General features: G+C 38.9%; 1 protein-coding gene across 1 annotated transcript in view; it reads left to right on the top strand.

Moving 5' to 3' along the window:
• The window catches only part of rbm25b (RNA binding motif protein 25b), a 26,386-nt gene extending 6,223 nt beyond the window's left edge, over positions 1 to 20,163 (top strand). The window contains exons 5-19 of the mRNA XM_077219500.1: positions 631 to 801; positions 979 to 1,036; positions 1,134 to 1,300; positions 3,184 to 3,369; positions 4,125 to 4,208; positions 7,071 to 7,339; positions 12,677 to 12,803; positions 12,909 to 12,998; positions 14,043 to 14,116; positions 14,657 to 14,807; positions 16,291 to 16,708; positions 17,659 to 17,951; positions 18,053 to 18,151; positions 19,379 to 19,426; positions 19,510 to 20,163. Of these exons, the coding sequence (XP_077075615.1) occupies positions 631 to 801; positions 979 to 1,036; positions 1,134 to 1,300; positions 3,184 to 3,369; positions 4,125 to 4,208; positions 7,071 to 7,339; positions 12,677 to 12,803; positions 12,909 to 12,998; positions 14,043 to 14,116; positions 14,657 to 14,807; positions 16,291 to 16,708; positions 17,659 to 17,951; positions 18,053 to 18,151; positions 19,379 to 19,426; positions 19,510 to 19,602 (2,328 nt within the window). The 3' untranslated portion in view covers positions 19,603 to 20,163. The remainder of the gene's footprint in view (positions 1 to 630; positions 802 to 978; positions 1,037 to 1,133; positions 1,301 to 3,183; positions 3,370 to 4,124; positions 4,209 to 7,070; positions 7,340 to 12,676; positions 12,804 to 12,908; positions 12,999 to 14,042; positions 14,117 to 14,656; positions 14,808 to 16,290; positions 16,709 to 17,658; positions 17,952 to 18,052; positions 18,152 to 19,378; positions 19,427 to 19,509) is intronic.

Raw genomic sequence — 20,163 nt, 5'->3', positions numbered from 1 at the left:
TCTTTACTCAAGAAACACAATATATATATAGGCTAATGTGTTATGTATTTGAAGAGTGTCTTAGTCTAGCATTTGTAGTTGAGTCATAGTCAATATTGTCTTAAATAGCCTGTTCAAAGCACTTGATCTTTTATTACATGAGATTTTGGCCATGTGACAGAAAACTCTGAGCTGCCACATGGCTACAATTAACTTTATAACCCGTAAGTTGATGAAAATGTAATTTACTGTCTCAGATGTGGCTGTTCTAATGACAGACAAAACTAGTATGTCCGAAATTCTCAGAAATTTGCTGGTCAAAAACCTCGTTACTCTATTTAAGTTTGATTTTGGTTTTTATGTTATTATATAATGGCACATGCAAGTGTCTGACCACATATACACGGTGTTTAATTATTTGAAAAGTCCAGGTTTTGATTCCAAAAAATCTAAGCGGTTTTGAACATACAAGGTTTCCGACACACAGCGACGATATGTTTGTACAGAAACATTTGAATACACAAAATATGCCATTGAAATGCTTCCATGCATTTCTTGAGTAATGAACTTTTGAATCAGTATTTCAGAGACAAGTCACAAGCACTTTTTTTGTCACATGGCTACAGTATTAATTGTGATGTGATGTATCAGGTTCTTTTGCCCACGGCGATGTCTGTGGTTAGTAAAGTTGCTGCTCCCAGGAAGGAAAGTATGGCTGCTCGTGCAAAAGACGACGATGACAACAACGGTCCCACAACCACCGTGTTTGTAGGGAACATCTCTGAGAAAGCTTCTGATATGCTCATCCGACAGCTGCTGGCCGTAAGTATGAGCACATCCAGAATAACAATACAGTCTAATGCATTCACCAATGTAGAGGACTTTGCACCAGAGATCATGAAATAGTTCCACTTGATAACAATTTGAGTTTTAATCTGAAGTGAAATAGTTCTTGGTTTAAAAGTTGACGAATATTGACGATAACCAATTGTGTTTCAGAAATGTGGTTTGGTGTTGAGCTGGAAAAGAGTTCAAGGTGCCTCAGGGAAACTCCAAGGTAAATATGTTTTTAACACACAACATCTCAGTTTGTTGGACTGCCTGACTGAACGTTGATAGATATCACAGATATTTTTTTTTTCATTTGCGTTTAGCGTTTGGTTTCTGCGAGTACAAAGAGCCTGAATCTACTCTACGAGCTCTACGGCTGCTACATGAGTTGCAGGTTGGAGAAAAGAAACTTCTGGTCAAAGTTGACGCCAAAACCAAAGCACAACTGGACGAGTGGAAAGCAAAGAAGAAGAGCGTCAGTGAAAATGGAGTTAGTATTAGACCAGTTTGATATCCAGGCGATACTAAACTAAAACAGTGTTTACTTATTTGTATGAGAAGAGTATTTGTGTCTTCCAATTAAGGCAGCACGATGTATCGTTTTAGCATCGATGTGCGCATCCACAATAGTCACATCGCAGGATGTTCGATGTCAAGTATAGGGATCATAGTTGATCCGTGATTCATGATCAGTAGGCTACAGGCCAGCAGCTCCCCGGCCTATAACGCTTGTGATTTGCAGATTAATTGCAAAGTTTAACCATCATAGAGTGAGAGTTTATCAATTTGCAAGTCCTGTCAGTTTAAACATCAAGCCCAAGAAGACTGGAACTTGCGCTCTGTTTTGTGTCAGCCTTACTAAAGCGTATTTTTGTCCCGCCGAAGCCTTATTTGACCGGTGAGTGATGTAGATGTGTGACTGCTGCGCTTGTTTAACTGAGAGAACGAGCAGAGAGAGTGAAAGCGCCGGTTGCGCGCGCGCACACTCTCATCGTCTTCAAACTGTCTTGCTCTCTCTCCCTCCCTCGCGCATATTAATGTAGTTGACTGAATATCTTTAAAAATACACAATGGTATAAGGTCGGAAGACCGAAGTTTTATTTTTCTTCTGAACAACACTTTCAATAAACAAAAAAATATCTATCCAGTGATGAAATGTTTTCTGTGTCGACAAATCTTGTGCAATCATGTCCTAAATTGCCGGGATAATCACACAACGTGTGCCGTGGTCCGTTAATGACACGTCCGATTCGCGAACTAATGACTCCTTTGAACCGATTCACTTTAATGAATGGTTAAAACAACTGATCTGTCCAACACTGAACTCAAGAGACATAACACACCGGAAACACTTTACAATAAGGTTCCATTTATTAAACTCTAGGTAATTACATTAGTTAACATTAGTTAACATTCTATTAATATTATTTACTATGCGGATTTACTCCATGACAAAACCACCCCAGTCATTCTAGAATGATTCATTCTTTCCAAATAGAGCTATTCAAGTCATCTGGTGAAATTGTTTTTATATCGCAATATATATCGCAGAAAAATAAAATATCGCAATGTCATTTTTTACCAATATCGTGCAGCCCTACTTCAAATGCATATTCGATTTTGCAACTGGTATCCACAATTGTGAAAATACAGTTGTTTTTTTTACTTTATATTTTGTTTCCAAAATTGTTACCTATTTTTATGTGTAATTCTGGATATCGCTTAAAAAACGTTGGATGGAAATCCCAAGATGTGGTTAAATTCTAAAAATGAGCATAAAAAAACATATGCGTTCATTTAAGTTGGATAAATTTTTTCTCCGATAAGAAAACGTGCATGAACTGCGATGGAAACCAAATAAACGTACAGAATAAATTCCTTGATGTGCATTGAAAAAGTCACATGACTTTGCGATGGGACTGCATAACTGGACTAATGAGCGGGCCGATCTCGTTGCACAGCATCTGAAATGCCTGAGAAACGTTTGTTGTCAAAGTGGTGCAGTGTAATTCCCTCCCAGAACTGTCTTACACGACTGCCTTCCCAAACATCACGCATCCGCCTCCGAAATGCATTTATTGCGTTTCGTCTGCGCGATCTGAGATGCAAATAATTTATTATATTCCAAAGTTATTATATACAATAGCTTCTCTTACTTTTCTTGGTGATACTTAGCACTTGTTTATCAGGAAGTGGCTATTTTGTTCTCTTTGACTAACTGTATGGAAACGCTGTCTTATTCGCAAACGTTTTATGCGACATTCCCATTTTGTGCATTAGTTAAATTCGCAACTTTAGATGGAAACATGGCTAATGTGAGATGCGTTCTGCTTCAAAAATATTCTGAGTTATGATCTTCTGTGTATCTGGCAGAATGGCAAGGCAGAGGATGCTGGCGACGAGGAAGAGGAGGTTCTGGATGAAGAAACTAAGAAGCGGGACCAAATTGTCAAAGGTGCCATTGACGGCCTGATCCGAGAGTATTCAAACGAGCTCAATGCTCCATCACAGGACGACGAGTCGAGTCGCCGCAAAAAGAAGAGAGACAAGAAGGGCGAGGTTGGCTTTAGTTCATCTTGGCTGGTCCTTCTCTGTAATGTTTTTTTATAAGACATTTGTATATATATGTATTATTTAAATGTATTATGTAAATATATTTTTACATTTATTTCTGTGATCAAAGCTGAATTTTCAGCATCATTACTTCAGTCTTCAGAGTCACATGATTCTTCAGAAATCATTCTAATATGATGATTTGCTGCTCAATTTTTAGTTAAACAGATTTTGGGGTAAGAAAGATTAAAAAAAGAGAAAGTAATTAATACTTTTATTCAGCAAGGAAGCATTAAAACTAATCAAAAGTGATTGTAAAGAAGACATTTATTGTTACAAAAAATGTATTTCAAATTTTGACTTGAAGTTAAACTTTATATAAATCAAAGAATCCTTAAAATTGTTAAGCAGCAAAATCTGTTTTCAACATTGATGACAAGAAACAATATTAATAACTTAGCACCAATAATAATTTAGCAGCAAATCAGCATATTAGGATGATTTCTGAAGAGTCATGTGACACTGAAGACTGGAGTAATGTTTTTAAAGATTTAAAGTATATTAAAATAGAAAACTGCTAGTTAGAATTGTAATATTTCCCTTTTGATCAAACAGATGTCAGAGACACTTCTTCAAAAACAAGATAAAAATCTCTTTGCAGTGATCACCAAACATTTGCTTTCTATAATGTCAGTATTATATAAGTAGATATAGGGTCACAGGTTAACCATGCTCTCCATTTTCTGTCTTTGGCTGTTTAGGATGACATCAATGCCATGGAAATGGAAGATGACAAAAGAGATTTGATTTCCAGGGAGATCAACAAATTCCGCGATACCCATAAGGTAAAATACATGCTAATTTACTCCATCTCACAGGTAGAGCACAACAGCCTCTTACACCTAGTTTAGTTTGACAACATACCAGCATGAATAGATATTTAGCCTGTAAACAGCAAAACTTTTATTATACTTAAGATTTAACTTGATATAGTGCAGAAGTTAGGAAACATTTGAGTCCAGAGCATTTTTAGCGCTGGCTTGTGTAAACTGTAGCGTGGCCTCCATGTTAAGGGTGGGAAATGTAATCAACACATACAATGCATGGACGTTCTGTGCACTTCCCTAAAAGCTAATCTATTCATTAAACCCCACCATTATGATAGAGATCATATGGTGACTAAACCAAGATGAATCTCACAGCTTTGGAAAAAGTTGCAAGCATAGGATGTAAGTATGAGCTTTCCATTTTTCTCTACTTGTACTGGGCGCCCCCTTCAGGAGGACTTGCACAGGGGCAACTGCACCGACTCGGTCTGATATTCTCGTTCTGGGTTTTTAATATCGAAATAATATCAAGGGGTGTCAAAAGTGTGTGTGAGCTCAACTCTATGGTGTTTATAAAAGCGATAAGCTGGTAAACTGCATATTTTGTGGTTCTCCCAAGATATGGGCGGCCAGTGAACCTGTGTGGGTCTGCTAGTAAAAGTGATGTTGGTGCTATAATAAATACTGCTGACTTGAATAACAGTGATTTGGCCCATTCGGCTCTTGTAAAAGTAGGGGGCGCCCCTCCACAGCACACGGACTTTCTGAAGATTTTACAGGTATGAATTCGCTTTGTGATTTAGTCTGCCAACATCTCTACATTCCTGCTTGCTTGCACTCTTTTCTTTCCTGTTAAGTGTTCGTGTGTTCACTGAATGTTTACTTTTTTGTGTTCTTTCGTCTTAACATTTTGTACAGCTAAAGTCACACAGAATTACTATAAACCCCTTTTTTCAAGTACAGAAAATTACAGCTAACATCTAATTAATTAACACTAAGTATTAAACTTTGACACATCATTCGTCTTGCACCAGTTCCTCAAATCATGCACTTTCAGTTTCTAATTAGACTTGCATTGAAGGAGGGACACGTGCAATATCTATATATATATATATATATATATATATATATATATATATATATATATATATATATATCTGACTTGGCCATGGCTGCATTTTTTAAATCAAAAATACAGTAAACAGTAACTGTTTTCATCATACATGATAATAATAATCAGAAATGTTTCTTGAGCAGCATATTAGCATATTGATCTATTATCTATATTTTATTTCAGCTTTATTTAAATTAATTGGACTCGTTAGTAACCACTGACATCACCCTAGCAAGTGAGTAGCAACATGTGCATTTAAAAGTATTGCTTTATGTTCTGAGTGGTTTGTAGCAAGTTGTTATTAATGTAATACTAGTCAATGAAGACTTGATATAAACCGATCTAAAGATTCACAAAGCCTACTAATCTATCCTGTCTTGCTTCCCTGTTAAATACAACCCAAATTAACCAGAAATGTTATTTAAGAGCAGCGATAATAAGAGCAACTTATTTAAATCTAAATCAATGCAGAAGCGTCCTTTTACGTTTATGTAATTGTTTTCGGCTAAATTCCTGTCTTGTCTTTACCTCCTGTCTACATGTTCATTTGTTGCTGCTGCTCAGAGTTGCATAACACCCATGGTTCAACGCTTATAAAATAGTTCAGCATATTTTGTAGTAAAATTAGACTCTTTAAATTGTATTTATAATGAATCCACGAGCCTTTAGTTTTCTGGGAAGTAGAAGCTGTTGATAGACGCCTCTCTGGACGGATATTTTAATAATAGAGCTGTTGAAATAAAACTAAAGCCGTGGGTGTCATGCTGGGCTTCAGTGCATTACATAATTGCTCGGTCAGATCCTCTGAGGCCCGTGTCGTCTGCAGTGGGGTAAGCAGTCTCTACACCTTCGTTTGTTGCCTTTACTATCCAAACCACAAAGAAAAAGAAACAAATCTTAACAAATACAGTATGCAATGCTCCTGTCACAATGTTTTCAAAATGTCTGGAAGTTGATTGTCAGATTGTTGCAAGCAAAGAGAATAGTTTTTATTTTTTTTATTTTGTCCTTGTGAATCCTTTGACCTGCTTTTCCTCCCAGGCCTAACAATAAAGGCTTGTAGGGCCACGGAAGCGCTGTGAGTCGTTAGTCAACACCTGTAAGTGCACAAACAACTAGTTTCACAAGGATTGAAGCCTCTTTCTATTGATCATGTGATGAGACGGATATTACAGCGCCCTCAACTGTTTCTCATCTTATTCAGTTGCAGCAATGTCAAATTTATATTTCAAAAGTGGTTTCCAGGTTTCCTTTTATTAATTGCTGAACAGTTGCTTGATTTTTATCTGTCATCATACAGGGCGATTCAAAAGTCCAAGACTCCACATTAAAAATCTTATTCGTTTAGATAATGCTTTAGAAAAATTGTAAGACAATCCTGACATGCATGAAGAACATTTTCAAAGTGTGTAATTTCTATCTCACTAAAACTACCAAAAGGAATTGCAAACTCAAAATTAATTATTTTGTGTTCTATATAAGATTTCTTTAATGTTACTAATCAAATAAATATTTGATGTGAGTGTAGATTCATCATCATTTTGTTTTTCATTTTTCACTCCTTATGATGATAATATAATTTAAAAAAAATTAAATGCTAATTAGAATAATTTTCTCTAGTGGTCTTAGACTTGGTCCCTTAATATGAGCGAATCTGAATGGCAGGAACTGTAAACCACTTCCTCATAAATTGATATTGTGTTATGTACTCATGTTGTGCATGAGCAGTTGCTAATCTGAAAACTTCCCTCCCCGTTTTCCCACAGAAATTGGAAGAAGAAAAAGGAAAGAGAGAGAAGGAGAGGCAAGAGCTGGACCGCGAGCGCAAGGAGAGAGACAAGGAGCGCGAGAGGGAGCGCGAACGACGAGACCGCGAGCGGGAGAAAGACCGAGAGAGGGAGCGCGAGAGAGAGCGAGAACGCGAGAGGGAGAGAGAAAGAGATCGAGACCGCGAGCGCACGAAAGAGCGTGAGAGAGAGAGGGACTGGGAGAGAGACAGAAGTCGTGACATCAGTGAAGACCGCAGCCGATCCAGGTACGTGAAACGTTGCGTGTTCAAGTGTTTGTCTCGTTTTAAGTTAGTCGGGGACAGCCCTAATACAGTCAAACCAACATTTATTTAGACACCTTCAACATTTCTCACATTATCACTGTTTATTCGATACAGTTTAGAAAATGGTAATAAAATATGACAAGAACTCGGTTATCAAATCAGTTGATATGTTTGATACGCTTTTTACTAAACTTGAGCCGAGTTTGTGTACATGAAGCCCCTCAAGACCCATATGTATATCATATATGGATGCTGAATTTAAGACACATTTCCGCTCGTAACTTCATGAAACATGCTCCGATTGTGGAAAATGACGCATCATTATTACAGCAGATGCTTACGATTAAAATGACTCAACCCGAACTCGAAATAATCCATCTCTCAGAACTAAAGATATTCCTTATGGAGTTCTAACACAAAAAATCCCGCAGACGCACGTCGCCAAGTGTATATGTTGATGGAGCACTCGCGTTTGGTTTTCGCTTATAACTTCATGAAGCATGCACAGATCGTAAATGCATCTAAACACTTCGATCAACTCTGAACGAGTGCTAAGTCCCTCTAAACCAGTGTGTACCGCACGCGGGTGCCACCTAGCTGCGAAAATATTCATTAACGTATTTTTTACAAATACTGCCTTGATCAACACAAAATAGGTGTCATGTGAAAGCTCAGAGTCTGAACGTTACAGTCAATGTAGCCAATTTGAAAATCTCTTAAGTAGTGCTGAGTTATTTGACAAAAAGGCTAACTTTTTTCCAAATGCTGTAAATTTAGAGTACTTTATGCTATCACCACAAAATTTGATCCAGATGCAGCTCACATTTAGGGGAACTTTACCAATAAAGAATTTTTCCCCTACCGTATTTCCATCCTGAGTTTATTCCATGTAAAATAAGAAAGATACGCAAAATCAAAAAATATGAATTTATATTTTATAAATTTATAAGCAGTTTCTCGGCAGGAGAATGTCCAAATGTAATGTAATTCATATTTTCAAAAAAAATTAAGAGTTCTATCAAACGATACCTACCTTTTGACTCTCCTTGCTGTAGTTTTGGCGTTATGAGTCTTTAGTTTTGTGTGTGTCACTCAGAAAAAACAACTCTAAAAATGCCTGACTTAGCCTGAAAATTTGAACAAGCACAACTTACAGGTCCAACCCCCTTGCTCTCTGTTGCGCTACAGCCCTCCCACCACAGCTCCTCCCTCCTCAGCTCCTCCCTCCACAGCTCCACCCCCACAGCTCCTCCCTCCACAGCTCCTCCCCCACAGCTCCTCCCCCACAGCTCCTCCCTCCACAGCTCCTCCCCCACAGCTCCTCCCTCCACAGCTCCTCCCCCACAGCTCCTCCCTCCACAGCTCCTCCCCCACAGCTCCTCCCTCCACAGCTCCTCCCTCCACAGCTCCTCCCTCCACAGCTCCTCCCTCCACAGCTCCTCCCCCACAGCTCCTCCCTCCACAGCTCCTCCCTCCACAGCTCCTCCCCCACAGCTCCTCCCTCCACAGCTCCTCCCCCACAGCTCCTCCCTCCACAGCTCCTCCCTCCACAGCTCCTCCCCCACAGCTCCTCCCTCCACAGCTCCTCCCCCACAGCTCCTCCCTCCACAGCTCCTCCCTCCACAGCTCCTCCCCCACAGCTCCTCCCCCCACAGCTCCTCCCCCACAGCTCCTCCCTCCACAGCTCCTCCCCCACAGCTCCTCCCTCCACAGCTCCTCCCCCACAGCTCCTCCCTCCACAGCTCCTCCCCCACAGCTCCTCCCCCCACAGCTCCTCCCCCCACAGCTCCTCCCTCCACAGCTCCTCCCTCCACACGTCCTCCCCCCACAGCTCCTCCCTCCACAGCTCCTCCCCCACAGCTCCTCCCTCCACAGCTCCTCCCTCCACAGCTCCTCCCCCACAGCGGAGCCTGTCGTGAACGCGCAGGCTAGTAAGCAGGACCACCGATGACGGCGGATTATAAACAGTTATGGCACATTCACTAATAGGGACGAAACATCAACAATATGCTTTACATTGACTATGGCCTGCCCATACTTTGACTACAAACTTGGTCCTCAAATCATTAAGTATTTTGCAATACATGTAATTTTATAACGTTGCACTCTTTCTATAAGTTATAAATAGCTAGTAAGATAACGTTAAATAATTAGTTCACTTTAAAAAAAAACTTTTGCTGATAATTTACTCACCCCCATTTCATCTAAGATGTCCATGTCTTTCTTTCTTCAGTCGAAAAGAAATTAAGGTTTTTGATGAAAACATTCCAGGCTTTTTCTCCATATAATGGACTTCAATAGGACACAAATGTTTCGAGGTCCAAATGACAGTTTCAGCGCAGCTTCAAAGGGTTTTAAACGATACCAGACGATGAATAAGGGTCTTATCTAGCGAAACGATCGGTCATTTAAAAAATAAATACAAAACTTTAAGTTTTGTAAGCACAAATGCTCGCCTTGCTCTGTTCTGTGATGCACGTTCGTGATCCTGTTCGAACTCGTTCATCAAAATGAACAAATCTTTTTTCAGGTCATTTCGTTCGTTGAATGAACGAAATGACTCGAAAAAAGATTCATTCATTTGGATGAACGAGTTCGAACAGGAGAGGCACGAACGACGTTACGCGCTTGCGCTGGGCAAGAGAGGGGTGATCAAGCGCGTACACGAGCGTGATTGACACTGCTAAGACATTCCTCCTGGCTCTGATTGGTTGTTTCTGACCGGGAGCGGTGTATTTCTGCAAATGGCAATAGGACCACAGGGAGGAGCCAGAGGAGCTTGATTTTTTTCACAGATTATCTGTCTCATATTCTACTGTCTGGACATAATGACAGTTTTAACAAATATTTGTTTACAAAGTGACCTACTGGAGCTTTAAGGGGTTAATCAATGTAACTCCACAACATCTACATCCATGTATCCACTAACCATTCAGAAACGTCCATGTGCGTCTAAAAGTTGAGTTACTGGTTCTTTCTGAGATTTGACTGAAATTCGCGTTTGTTTTTGCTGGAGTATCGGAAGGGCGTGTAAAGGACGTGTGAACGGAGGAGGGGAACAGCAGCTCATTTGCATTTAAAGGGACACGTACCAAAACGACGCGATTTTGGCCACACAGAAAAAAGGGGGGCAACTTTGACAAGCTATAATAAATGATCTGGGGGGTATTTTGAGATGAAATGTCACAGACACATTCTGGGGACACAATGGATTTATAATACATCTTGTGAAAAGGGGCATAAAATGTCACTTTTAATTTTGTTCAGTCTGTGGTGTAAAAAGATCGCATTAGCAATTACAGAAAAAAACACTTCAGCAAAACATGATCAGGTCAAAGTGTCTGAATAATTTTTGATCCCAAATTTTTATATATTTTACTGTTAATCCACTGTATGAACAATTTTTGGGTATAATATGTCAGTTTACTTTATTTTGCTATCCTTACTAGCACCTACTAGTAAAAAAAATATAAAAAATTATATCTGGTGTCTGAATAATTTTTGGTTTGACTATATACACACATTTTCTCATTTATGTTTATCTAATATTAATGTATAATAATTTAAATATTTAACCATATACATATTGCTTATCTTTTTTTGTATAATATTTTTTGTAGAGCTATATATACAGGTCCTTCTCAAAAAATTAGCATATTGTGATAAAGTTGATTTTTTTCCATAATGTAATGATAAAAATTAAACTTTCATATATTTTAGATTCATTGCACACCAACTGAAATATTTCAGGTCTTTTATTGTTTTAATACTGATGATTTTGGCATACAGCTCATGAAAACCCAAAATTCCTGTCTCAAAAAATTAGCATATTTCATCCGACCAATAAAAGAAGTATTTTAATACAAAAAAAAAAGTCAACCTTCAAATAATTATGTTCAGTTATGCACTCAATAGTCAATACTTGGTCGGGAATCCTTTTGCAGAAATGACTGCTTCAATGCGGCGTGGCATGGAGGCAATCAGCCTGTGGCACTGCTGAGGTGTTATGGAGGCCCAGGATGCTTCGGTAGCGGCCTTAAGCTCATCCAGAGTGTTGGGTCTTGCGTCTCTCAACTTTCTCTTCACAATATCCCACAGATTCTCTATGGGATTCAGGTCAGGAGAGTTGGCAGGCCAATTGAGCACAGTAATACCATGGTCAGTAAACCATCTATCAGTGGTTTTGGCACTGTGAGCAGGTGCCAGGTCGTGCTGAAAAATGAAATCTTCATCTCCATAAAGCTTTTTTAGCAGATGGAAGCATGAAGTGCTCCAAAATCTCCTGATAGCTAGCTGCATTGACCCTGCCCTTGATAAAACACAGTGGACCAACACCAGCAGCTGACATGGCACCCCAGACCATCACTGACTGTGGGTACTTGACACTGGACTTCAGGCATTTTGGCATTTCATTCTCCCCAGTCTTCCTCCAGACTCTGGCACCTTGATTTCCGAATGACATGCACAACTGAGCAACAGTCCAGTGCTGCTTCTCTGTAGCCCAGGTCAGGCACTTCTGCTGCTGTTTCTGGTTCAAAAGTGGCTTGACCTGGGGAATGCGGCACCTGTAGCCCATTTCCTGCACACGCCTGTGCACGGTGGCTCTGGATGTTTCTACTCCAGACTCAGTCCACTGCTTCCGCAGGTCCCCCAAGGTCTGGAATCGGTCCTTCTCCACAATCTTCCTCAGGGTCCGGTCACCTCTTCTCGTTGTGCAGCGTTTTTTGCCACACTTTTTCCTTCCCACAGACTTACCACTGAGGTGCCTTGATACAGCACTCTGGGAACAGCCTATTTGTTCAGAAATTTCTTTCTGTGTCTTACCCTCTTGCTTGAGGGTGTCAATGATGGCCTTCTGGACAGCAGTCAGGTCGGCAGTCTTACCCATGATTGCGGTTTTGAGTAATGAAACAGGCTGGGAGTTTTTAAAAGCCTCAGGAATCTTTTGCAGGTGTTTAGAGTTAATTAGTTGATTCAGATGATTAGGTTAATAGCTCGTTTAGAGACCCTTTTCATGATATGCTAATTTTTTGAGACAGGAATTTTGGGTTTTCATGAGCTGTATGCCAGAATCATCAGTATTAAAACAATAAAAGACCTGAAATATTTCAGTTGGTGTGCAATTAATCTAAAATATATGAAAGTTAAATTTTCATCCTTACATTATGGAAAATAATGAACTTTATCACAATATGCAAATTTTTTGAGAAGGACCTGTATATATGCCAAAATATCTAGATGTTGTGGCTCAAAAAATGATGTTCTGGGTATACAATAAATGACACGTATCACATGTGATTGGGTGCGGTTGGTTTTCAGAGAACAGAGTCGCGATAGAGACCGAGATAAGGATAAGAAGCGTGATCGTGAGGAAGATGAAGAAGAGGCGTACGAACGGCGCAAACTGGAGAGGAAGCTGCGAGAGAAAGAGGCGGCGTATCAGGAGGTGAGTGATCGCTCTTTCTCTGTATTCAGTCTGTCTGATCACATCATTGGATGATTAGCTGTTTTGATAGGCTATTTATTTTCTTTAATTACTGTCGCTCAACAGCGCCTGAAGAACTGGGAGCTCAGAGAGAGGAAGAAAGCCAGAGACTACAGCAAGGAGATCGAGAGAGAGGAGGAACGCCGGCGTGAAATGGTTACACAACTTTGTTCTCAATGTATTTTAGGGCTGTAAATGGTCGACAAGAAGAAGCTTAGTCAGTCAAATTGATCCAGTAAGAAAACATGCGCTTAAACTATGATGGTTTACAGAATAACGACATTTACAGCATAAATTCCTAAATGCGCGTAAAAAAAGGCCACGTGACTTTGCGATGGGACGGCATAACTGGACTAACCAGCGGGCTGATCTTGTTGCACAGCATCTATAATGTTGTTTTGGTTATTCAGAAAGGCCTGAAGTAAGTCTGTCATCAAAGTGGTTCAGTGTAATTCCCTTCCAGAACTGTCTTACTTGTCTAGACTGTCTTACACGACTGCGTTCCCGAACATCAGGCATCCGGCTCGAAAGCAATATAACAAGTCATTTATTATATACAGTGGCTCTCCTACAGCAGCAACTTCCATTTTTCTCAGTGATATTTAACACCAGTTTATCAGGAAGTGAAGATTTTCTTCTTTTTGACTCACTGGATGGAAACGCTGCTTTATTCGCAAATGTTTTACGTGATATTCCAGTTTTGTGCACAAGTTAAATTCGCAACTTTGGATAGAAACAAAGCTATTGACTCCGAAAACACTAGTTTATCAATAAATTGTTAAAATGTTCATGCAGTCTCCTTTCTGGTTTTTCTGACACATTTATAATCATTACTTTTGTGCGTGCCTTGTAAAAAAGCTTGCACTTAAAGAGACAAAAAGGCTCATTATTATGGTTTAGTATTCCTCTGTAATGTAGAACATTGTTAGTAATGATAAATATAATATTCTTTCTCAGCCTTGATACTTAAACTATTTTCCGATGCTCCTCCCCCAGTATATATTTTAACCATTTCATAAACGTGCAACCAGTTGACTAATGATGAGGCAAAATGAAAAACTACAGGTTGACTATAAAATCTTTAGTCTGGCACAGCCCTATTGCATTTAATTCAGAAATTTAGCCTGATCTAAAACACATTTATATTATAGAGAATGTTTCTGTTTACATTTCTGAATGTTTTTCGTATCATCCTCGCAGGCTAAAGAAGGGAAGCGGCTGAAGGAGTTTCTTGAAGACTATGATGATGACAGAGACGACCCAAAATACTACAAGTGAGTTCTGTGTGCCACTGTGTGTATAATTTATCTTTTTACATCACATTTAGAAGGCAGATAGATCTGAAATTGCATATTACCTAGGTAGGTAGTGAGTTTTATTTAGAGTTTGACAAGGCAGGATATTGTAGAACAAATCCCTGAAATGTATTAAACACAACAACATACTCAAAACAAACTTTTGTAACTTATTTAAAACGAGTTTAAAAACAACAACAACAAACAGGTGTAGTAAAACAGATACACAGACAAACCTATACATCAGGCTTCATACAATCAAACCTGTAAGTTATTTATAAAACAATTTAAGAGCACATGGAATAAAATAAAGTTAATGTAACTGATGGCTGGGCCTCAAAACAATAATAATATCTCAGTTGTGGCAGCCTGGGAACTTTTTTTTACAATCTGATTCTCAGAAATGTAATATCAGATTTATCTCATGACATTTTTGAGTACAGTATGCAACAGACCATCTGAAAAACGACGGGATTTCGATGTGAGCTAAACGGTTTGTGTTCCTCTGCTTTCCTGCAGGGGCAGCGCTCTTCAGAAGCGACTGCGGGACAGAGAGAAGGAGGTAGAGCTGGATGAACGTGACCGGAAACGAGAGAAGGAAGAGCTGGAGGAGATCAGACAGAGGCTGCTAGCAGAAGGACACCCAGATCCAGACGCTGAGCTGCGCAGAGTGAGTCCACCACTGAACTGCTCCAGACTCACTCATGCACTGTTTTGCAAATACACTTCAAATTTATTTATTTATTTATTTATTTAAATACATTTTAATCAAATGGAACAATCAAAAAATAAATACAAATATCATATTTAAAGGAATTATTTAATATATTTTTTTATGAAAATTGAAATACTATATTTGAATGCTCAGCACACATGCACAAACATAATGTATTTTGTCAAGTCAGACTATGAAATGATTATGAAAATGATTAAATAAAAATAACAATAAACAATAAAATTTTAGTCGTCAATATTTATTTTTACATTTATTTGCATAATAATAATTTAATGTTGATAATATAATAACCATTTTAAAGTCCCCATGAAATCAAAATTTAAGTATGAATTTAGTATTTATATGTTAGTATGAATATGTTAGCCTTACTGTTATTCATAAGCTAGTGTGCTCTAAAACAATGACGTCATTTTAGAAGAAAATTTAGCATTTAGAAGATATAAGCATTCAAAACTTAGTCTCTCACTTCTGCCAATCAATGATTTTGATGACATCACTGCACTTCAGCATCTCATCAGATTTTCTGTCCAATCAAATGCTCTCTAGAATAGACAGTGATAATATGCTTCCTTTGGAGTGAATGAAGTCTGGTTTCACGTGAGTGTCAGGAGAACCGCCTCTGACCAGAAAACGTATCGGACACATTTGAGTTCTGCACAGATTGCTGTATTTTAAAGCGATACGGAGGAGATTATGAGGAGAAACGGTTAGACAGACTCTGGGTTAGAAACAGCACTGACGAGCAGCAGAGAAAACACCGGTGTCATGCAGCAACATAACTTACACACTCTTCAATCTACACATCCTCAGCATGATCACGTTCACTGTTTTGCTTTCATATTAAATCTAAAAGGAGAATCTATTAGACTATCAAACACAGCTTTACCGGCTCTGACTGAGCTGTGATGTAAACGAAACGCTGTTGGCTATTTTTAAAAGGGGAGGAGCTTCTTTATATTTCCCTTCCCATCTTCCTGTTTCAGTGGAAATTACATCAACACATTGAATAATACTGCGCGTTTCAAGGCACTTCAGTGGGCCTTTTAATAAAAATTTAAAAAACGTAATTCATTTAAATACTATATTTGAATATAATTATTTAATTTTTAATGAAAAATGTATTTATTTAAAAAAAAAAAATTAAGTATATTTTATTCATAGAGAGTCAGTAATTGTACATAATGCTGTCTTTTATCATGTAATTCCCAGTGTTTCATGGGACCCTCTGTTTTAGATTTTTTTAAATACTTTCTTTTTGCAAATCAAAGAGTTTGTGATTTATCTCGGTGCTGACTGGTGTGTTTCGTGGCTTCGAACCTTCTTCGTACTTCTGGGACCAAACTGGTCACTGTTGTGCTCTTTTTTTTTTTTTTTGTGTCATATATTACTGATTTTGTGTTGCGCGTGTGTTGATCAGATGGAGGAAGAGGCAGAGCGTTTACGTCAGCCGCCCGTGAAGCCTGAGCCTGAGGAGGAGAGAGAACACAAACCCTCTCGAGAAGAGCGAGACCGGGGCAGGGAACGAGACCGAGAACGAGACAGAGATCGCCGTAAGGCAGTCGTAGAAACGCACGTTCACACTCACGTTCCCTCTGACGATGATGTTGAGGAAGGGGAGGAGCTAGAGGATGAAGAGGAGTCTAAACCCTGCCTCAAACCCACCATGAGACCCATCACGTCCGCCCCCTCAGTGTCTTCAGCCAGCGGAAACGCCACTCCCAACACGCCCAGAGAAGAGTCGCCCTGTGGCATAATCATCCCTCACGAGAACTCGCCACCAGAGGTCCTGCTCCAGGACGAGAACCGCCCCAAGATCGGCCTTAGCCTCAAACTAGGTGAGTTTGACTTCAGAAAGGTTTTGGATCAGGATGTCATGGCCAATAAAAAAAAAACACTACTGTAGTCAACATTTGAAGTGTATCTTACCTTTAGTGTATCTAATTTGAAGTGTATCTAAACCTTTAGGACCGTTATATCTTAGGATGACTTTAATTAACTTTTTTGATTCACTTCAGATGTTGACTAATGTAGTTCTTAGTGATTATTAGCTCAGTTTTCACTTACTATCCTGCACTGACACTATTGGATAACAACAAAACTTGAACTAAACCGAGCTCAATAATCACACTATTGACTTCTGTAGAGCTGCTTTATTTCTGAATCGACTTCGTTTCATAATTAATGAATTTTGTTACATCAACACTGTTATTTAACAGATAATTGTACTAAATAACAAAAATAATACATTTTATTACTATTTGAATTTTTCATTTTAAGTAGATTTTGTTTAATGAAAAATTAGTTGATCAAATTTATTCAAAAATAGTATTTGATTGAATTATTTAATTTATTATATATTTCTTTCATATTAACTCAGTAATTTTATATTATACTGTTTTATATCTGAATTGACATTTCATAATGGATACATTTTTGCCACATCAATACAGTTATTGAACTTAATTGAGCTGAATAATGGCACAGTTTTCTTCTGTGGTGCTTAAGTTGAACTGAGTTTGCTTCATAACTAATGAACAATGCAACATTGCTAACATTCACACTGTTATTGATCTAAACTGAATCAACACCAAGCTGACATGAGCTGAATAGTGACAAGATTGTCTTTTTAATGCTGCTTTACCGCTGAAAATGTTTCATAATTGACCAACTTTGCAAAATGAATACTGTTATTTTTTTTGTTTATTACTGTTGAGCTGCTTTGAAAGCAATCCGTATTGTATAAAGCGAGTATTTAAAGAAATGTATGTTTTCATCCCATCGCAAGGTTCATCCGGTAGCCCGGGACAGCCCAGCGTAGCCAAACGGAAGAAGCTCCCGGTGGAAAGCGTCTTCAACCGTTTCGACGACGATGAGGTGGACGAGGCGCCTCGGAAAAGGAAGCTGGTGCCTTTAGACTACGAGGATGAGGATAAGGGAGTAGATGTGGGAGCGATTGACGGAGGCAAAGGAGTCAATACGGAAGAGAAGCGTAAACACATCAAGAGTCTGATCGAGAAGATTCCCACTGCCAAACCAGAGCTCTTCAACTACCCGCTCGACTGGTCCGTCGTCGACACGGTAAGAAGCAGCGATGCTGGTCGTTTTATGGAAGTGTTGCTGCTCATTTCCCAAGCCGTGTTTTAATATTGTATAACTTTGAATATTCCCGCCATTCACAGACACTTATGGAGAAGCGTATTCGACCATGGATCAATAAGAAGATCGTAGAGTACATTGGTGAAGAAGAAGCCACATTAGTTGACTTTGTTTGCTCCAAGGTAAACCCGTTTTCTTCATTAGAGTCTGTTAAACTCTGGTAACATACTGTGGTAAAAAAAAAATCGAAATGCGGAGTATATTAAGCAACATCACATGATCAAGAGTGCTGTTTCCCTTCAATAAACAAGTAGTTAATATTGAGTCACTTAGACGCAATATTGACTGTTTTTGTTTTATTTCAGCAGTGAAATTAGTTCCAAACAAAGATCACAGCAGAACCATAACGCATCTCACAGCAAAATGATTTGCCGTTTTGAATAGAGTGCCGGAGTTATGACGTCACTTTGTAGGCAAAAACGCGGAAGTGAGTTCGCATTTTAGCACTTCCGGTTCCCTCGCCTTAAAGTCTACGGGTTTTTTGAATGGGTTTTTGCTAAATCTCTCTAAGCCTCTTTTTGCTAAATCTCTCTAATAAGCCTCTAAATATTTTCATGTTTTGATCTATGACATAAAACACACCAGTTATAACCTGCTTGTGGTTTTTTAAACTTTATATAGGCTTCAAAAATGTATACATTTTGGATTAACTTGTAAAGATTATCTTGATAGACAAAACGTGTAAGGGACACAACTCTTTGTTGAACACAGATCTTATTTTTTGCGATTTTCCAAAAGTCTATGGGGAAAATGCATAGCTTTTCGATCGAGGGAACCCATGCGCCGCTAACTTCCGACTTGTCCTACAAAGTGACGTCATAACTTCGGCACTCTATAAAACGGTTGAGTCTGAAACAATAAACGACTGCCTTATTCTTGACCAAATCATCTGTTTCAACCAATCGTTTGAATGAACGACTCAATGACTCACTCATTAAGACGGTCACCTTCCGCCACCTTACTGGTGGTTTAGGTTCATGTTTAAAAGTACCATTTTTTCCCCCAACATCTCTTATTTGTTTATTCAAAAAATATTTAAAACAATCTGAAAACATTATTTAATGCAATTGCAATTTTTCAATGTAAATGATTAAATATGATTGATATCAGCACGATAGTGTCTTATTATTCTAATAGAATTTATTGATCAAATTTCAGAATTTGAATTGAGAGATGAGGCATGCCTTTAATTAGATTATGGGAAAAAAGCCATTTATAAATAAAATAAATGCCCTTGGGGTAAATATGCAGATTTAAATGGCGGGTATAGAGTTAATTGCACTATTTTTAACCAAAGCGACTTCCAGATGAATTATTCTTTAAGCACGACTGCTGTTGTTTCTTCTCAGGTAATGGCCCACAGCACACCACAAGGGATCTTAGATGACGTCGCGATGGTAAGTTTAAGCTTTTCGCCCCATTTTAAAGACCGGCTCCAATTGTGATCACGTTATCTAACTATTGTCCCTCGTCTCCTCAGGTGCTGGATGAAGAGGCTGAGGTCTTCATAGTTAAAATGTGGAGGCTATTGATTTATGAAACCGAAGCCAAGAAGATTGGACTTGGGAAATGAACAAGCATTGAACGCAGATGAACTTTGCTTTTTACTTCCCGTTTGAGCTGGACAGCTCATCTAGGTTTAAAAAACAACTTGGGAAACTCGACCATTTCCAAACTTTGGAGTTAATCAATATTGAGCCGTTTGATTTCTCACGTCCCAGATGCCTCCATAAGACAGCGGCAGCCGCGAGCACCGACTCTAAACGTCTGTTTTTAGCTACCGAGAGGAAGAGGTTTGATTTCTCAGGGCCTTCCTGTTGAATCCATCCTAAGAGTAGCGTCATCTTGCCCGGTTAGCGTCTCTTTTTGTGAGTGCCCATTGTAAATTCCTATTGTATTGATTGCCAATCATGTCTGGGTTGTGATTTCACCATTTCCGTTCTTTTTGGTCACCCTCACCAACCGTACCAAAGAGTTTTCCCCAGTTGTTTCGCTAAAACAAAACCAGTTGATTGGACCCCAACACTGTTCAGACGGTCTCTCACTAAACTGAATTACATGAAAACGATTGTCTTTGTTTTTGTACTTAACAGTGGATGTGTTTTGAATAAAAGTAAATTTTTTTTTAGGAAAA

The sequence above is a fragment of the Siphateles boraxobius genome, unplaced genomic scaffold, assembly GCF_051911475.1.
Source record: "Siphateles boraxobius isolate OS27281-9 unplaced genomic scaffold, OSU_SipBor_1 8, whole genome shotgun sequence".
Lineage (NCBI taxonomy): Eukaryota > Metazoa > Chordata > Actinopteri > Cypriniformes > Leuciscidae > Siphateles > Siphateles boraxobius.
Note: the sequence above shows the minus strand (reverse complement) of the source record. Positions and strands in the feature narration are given on the sequence as shown.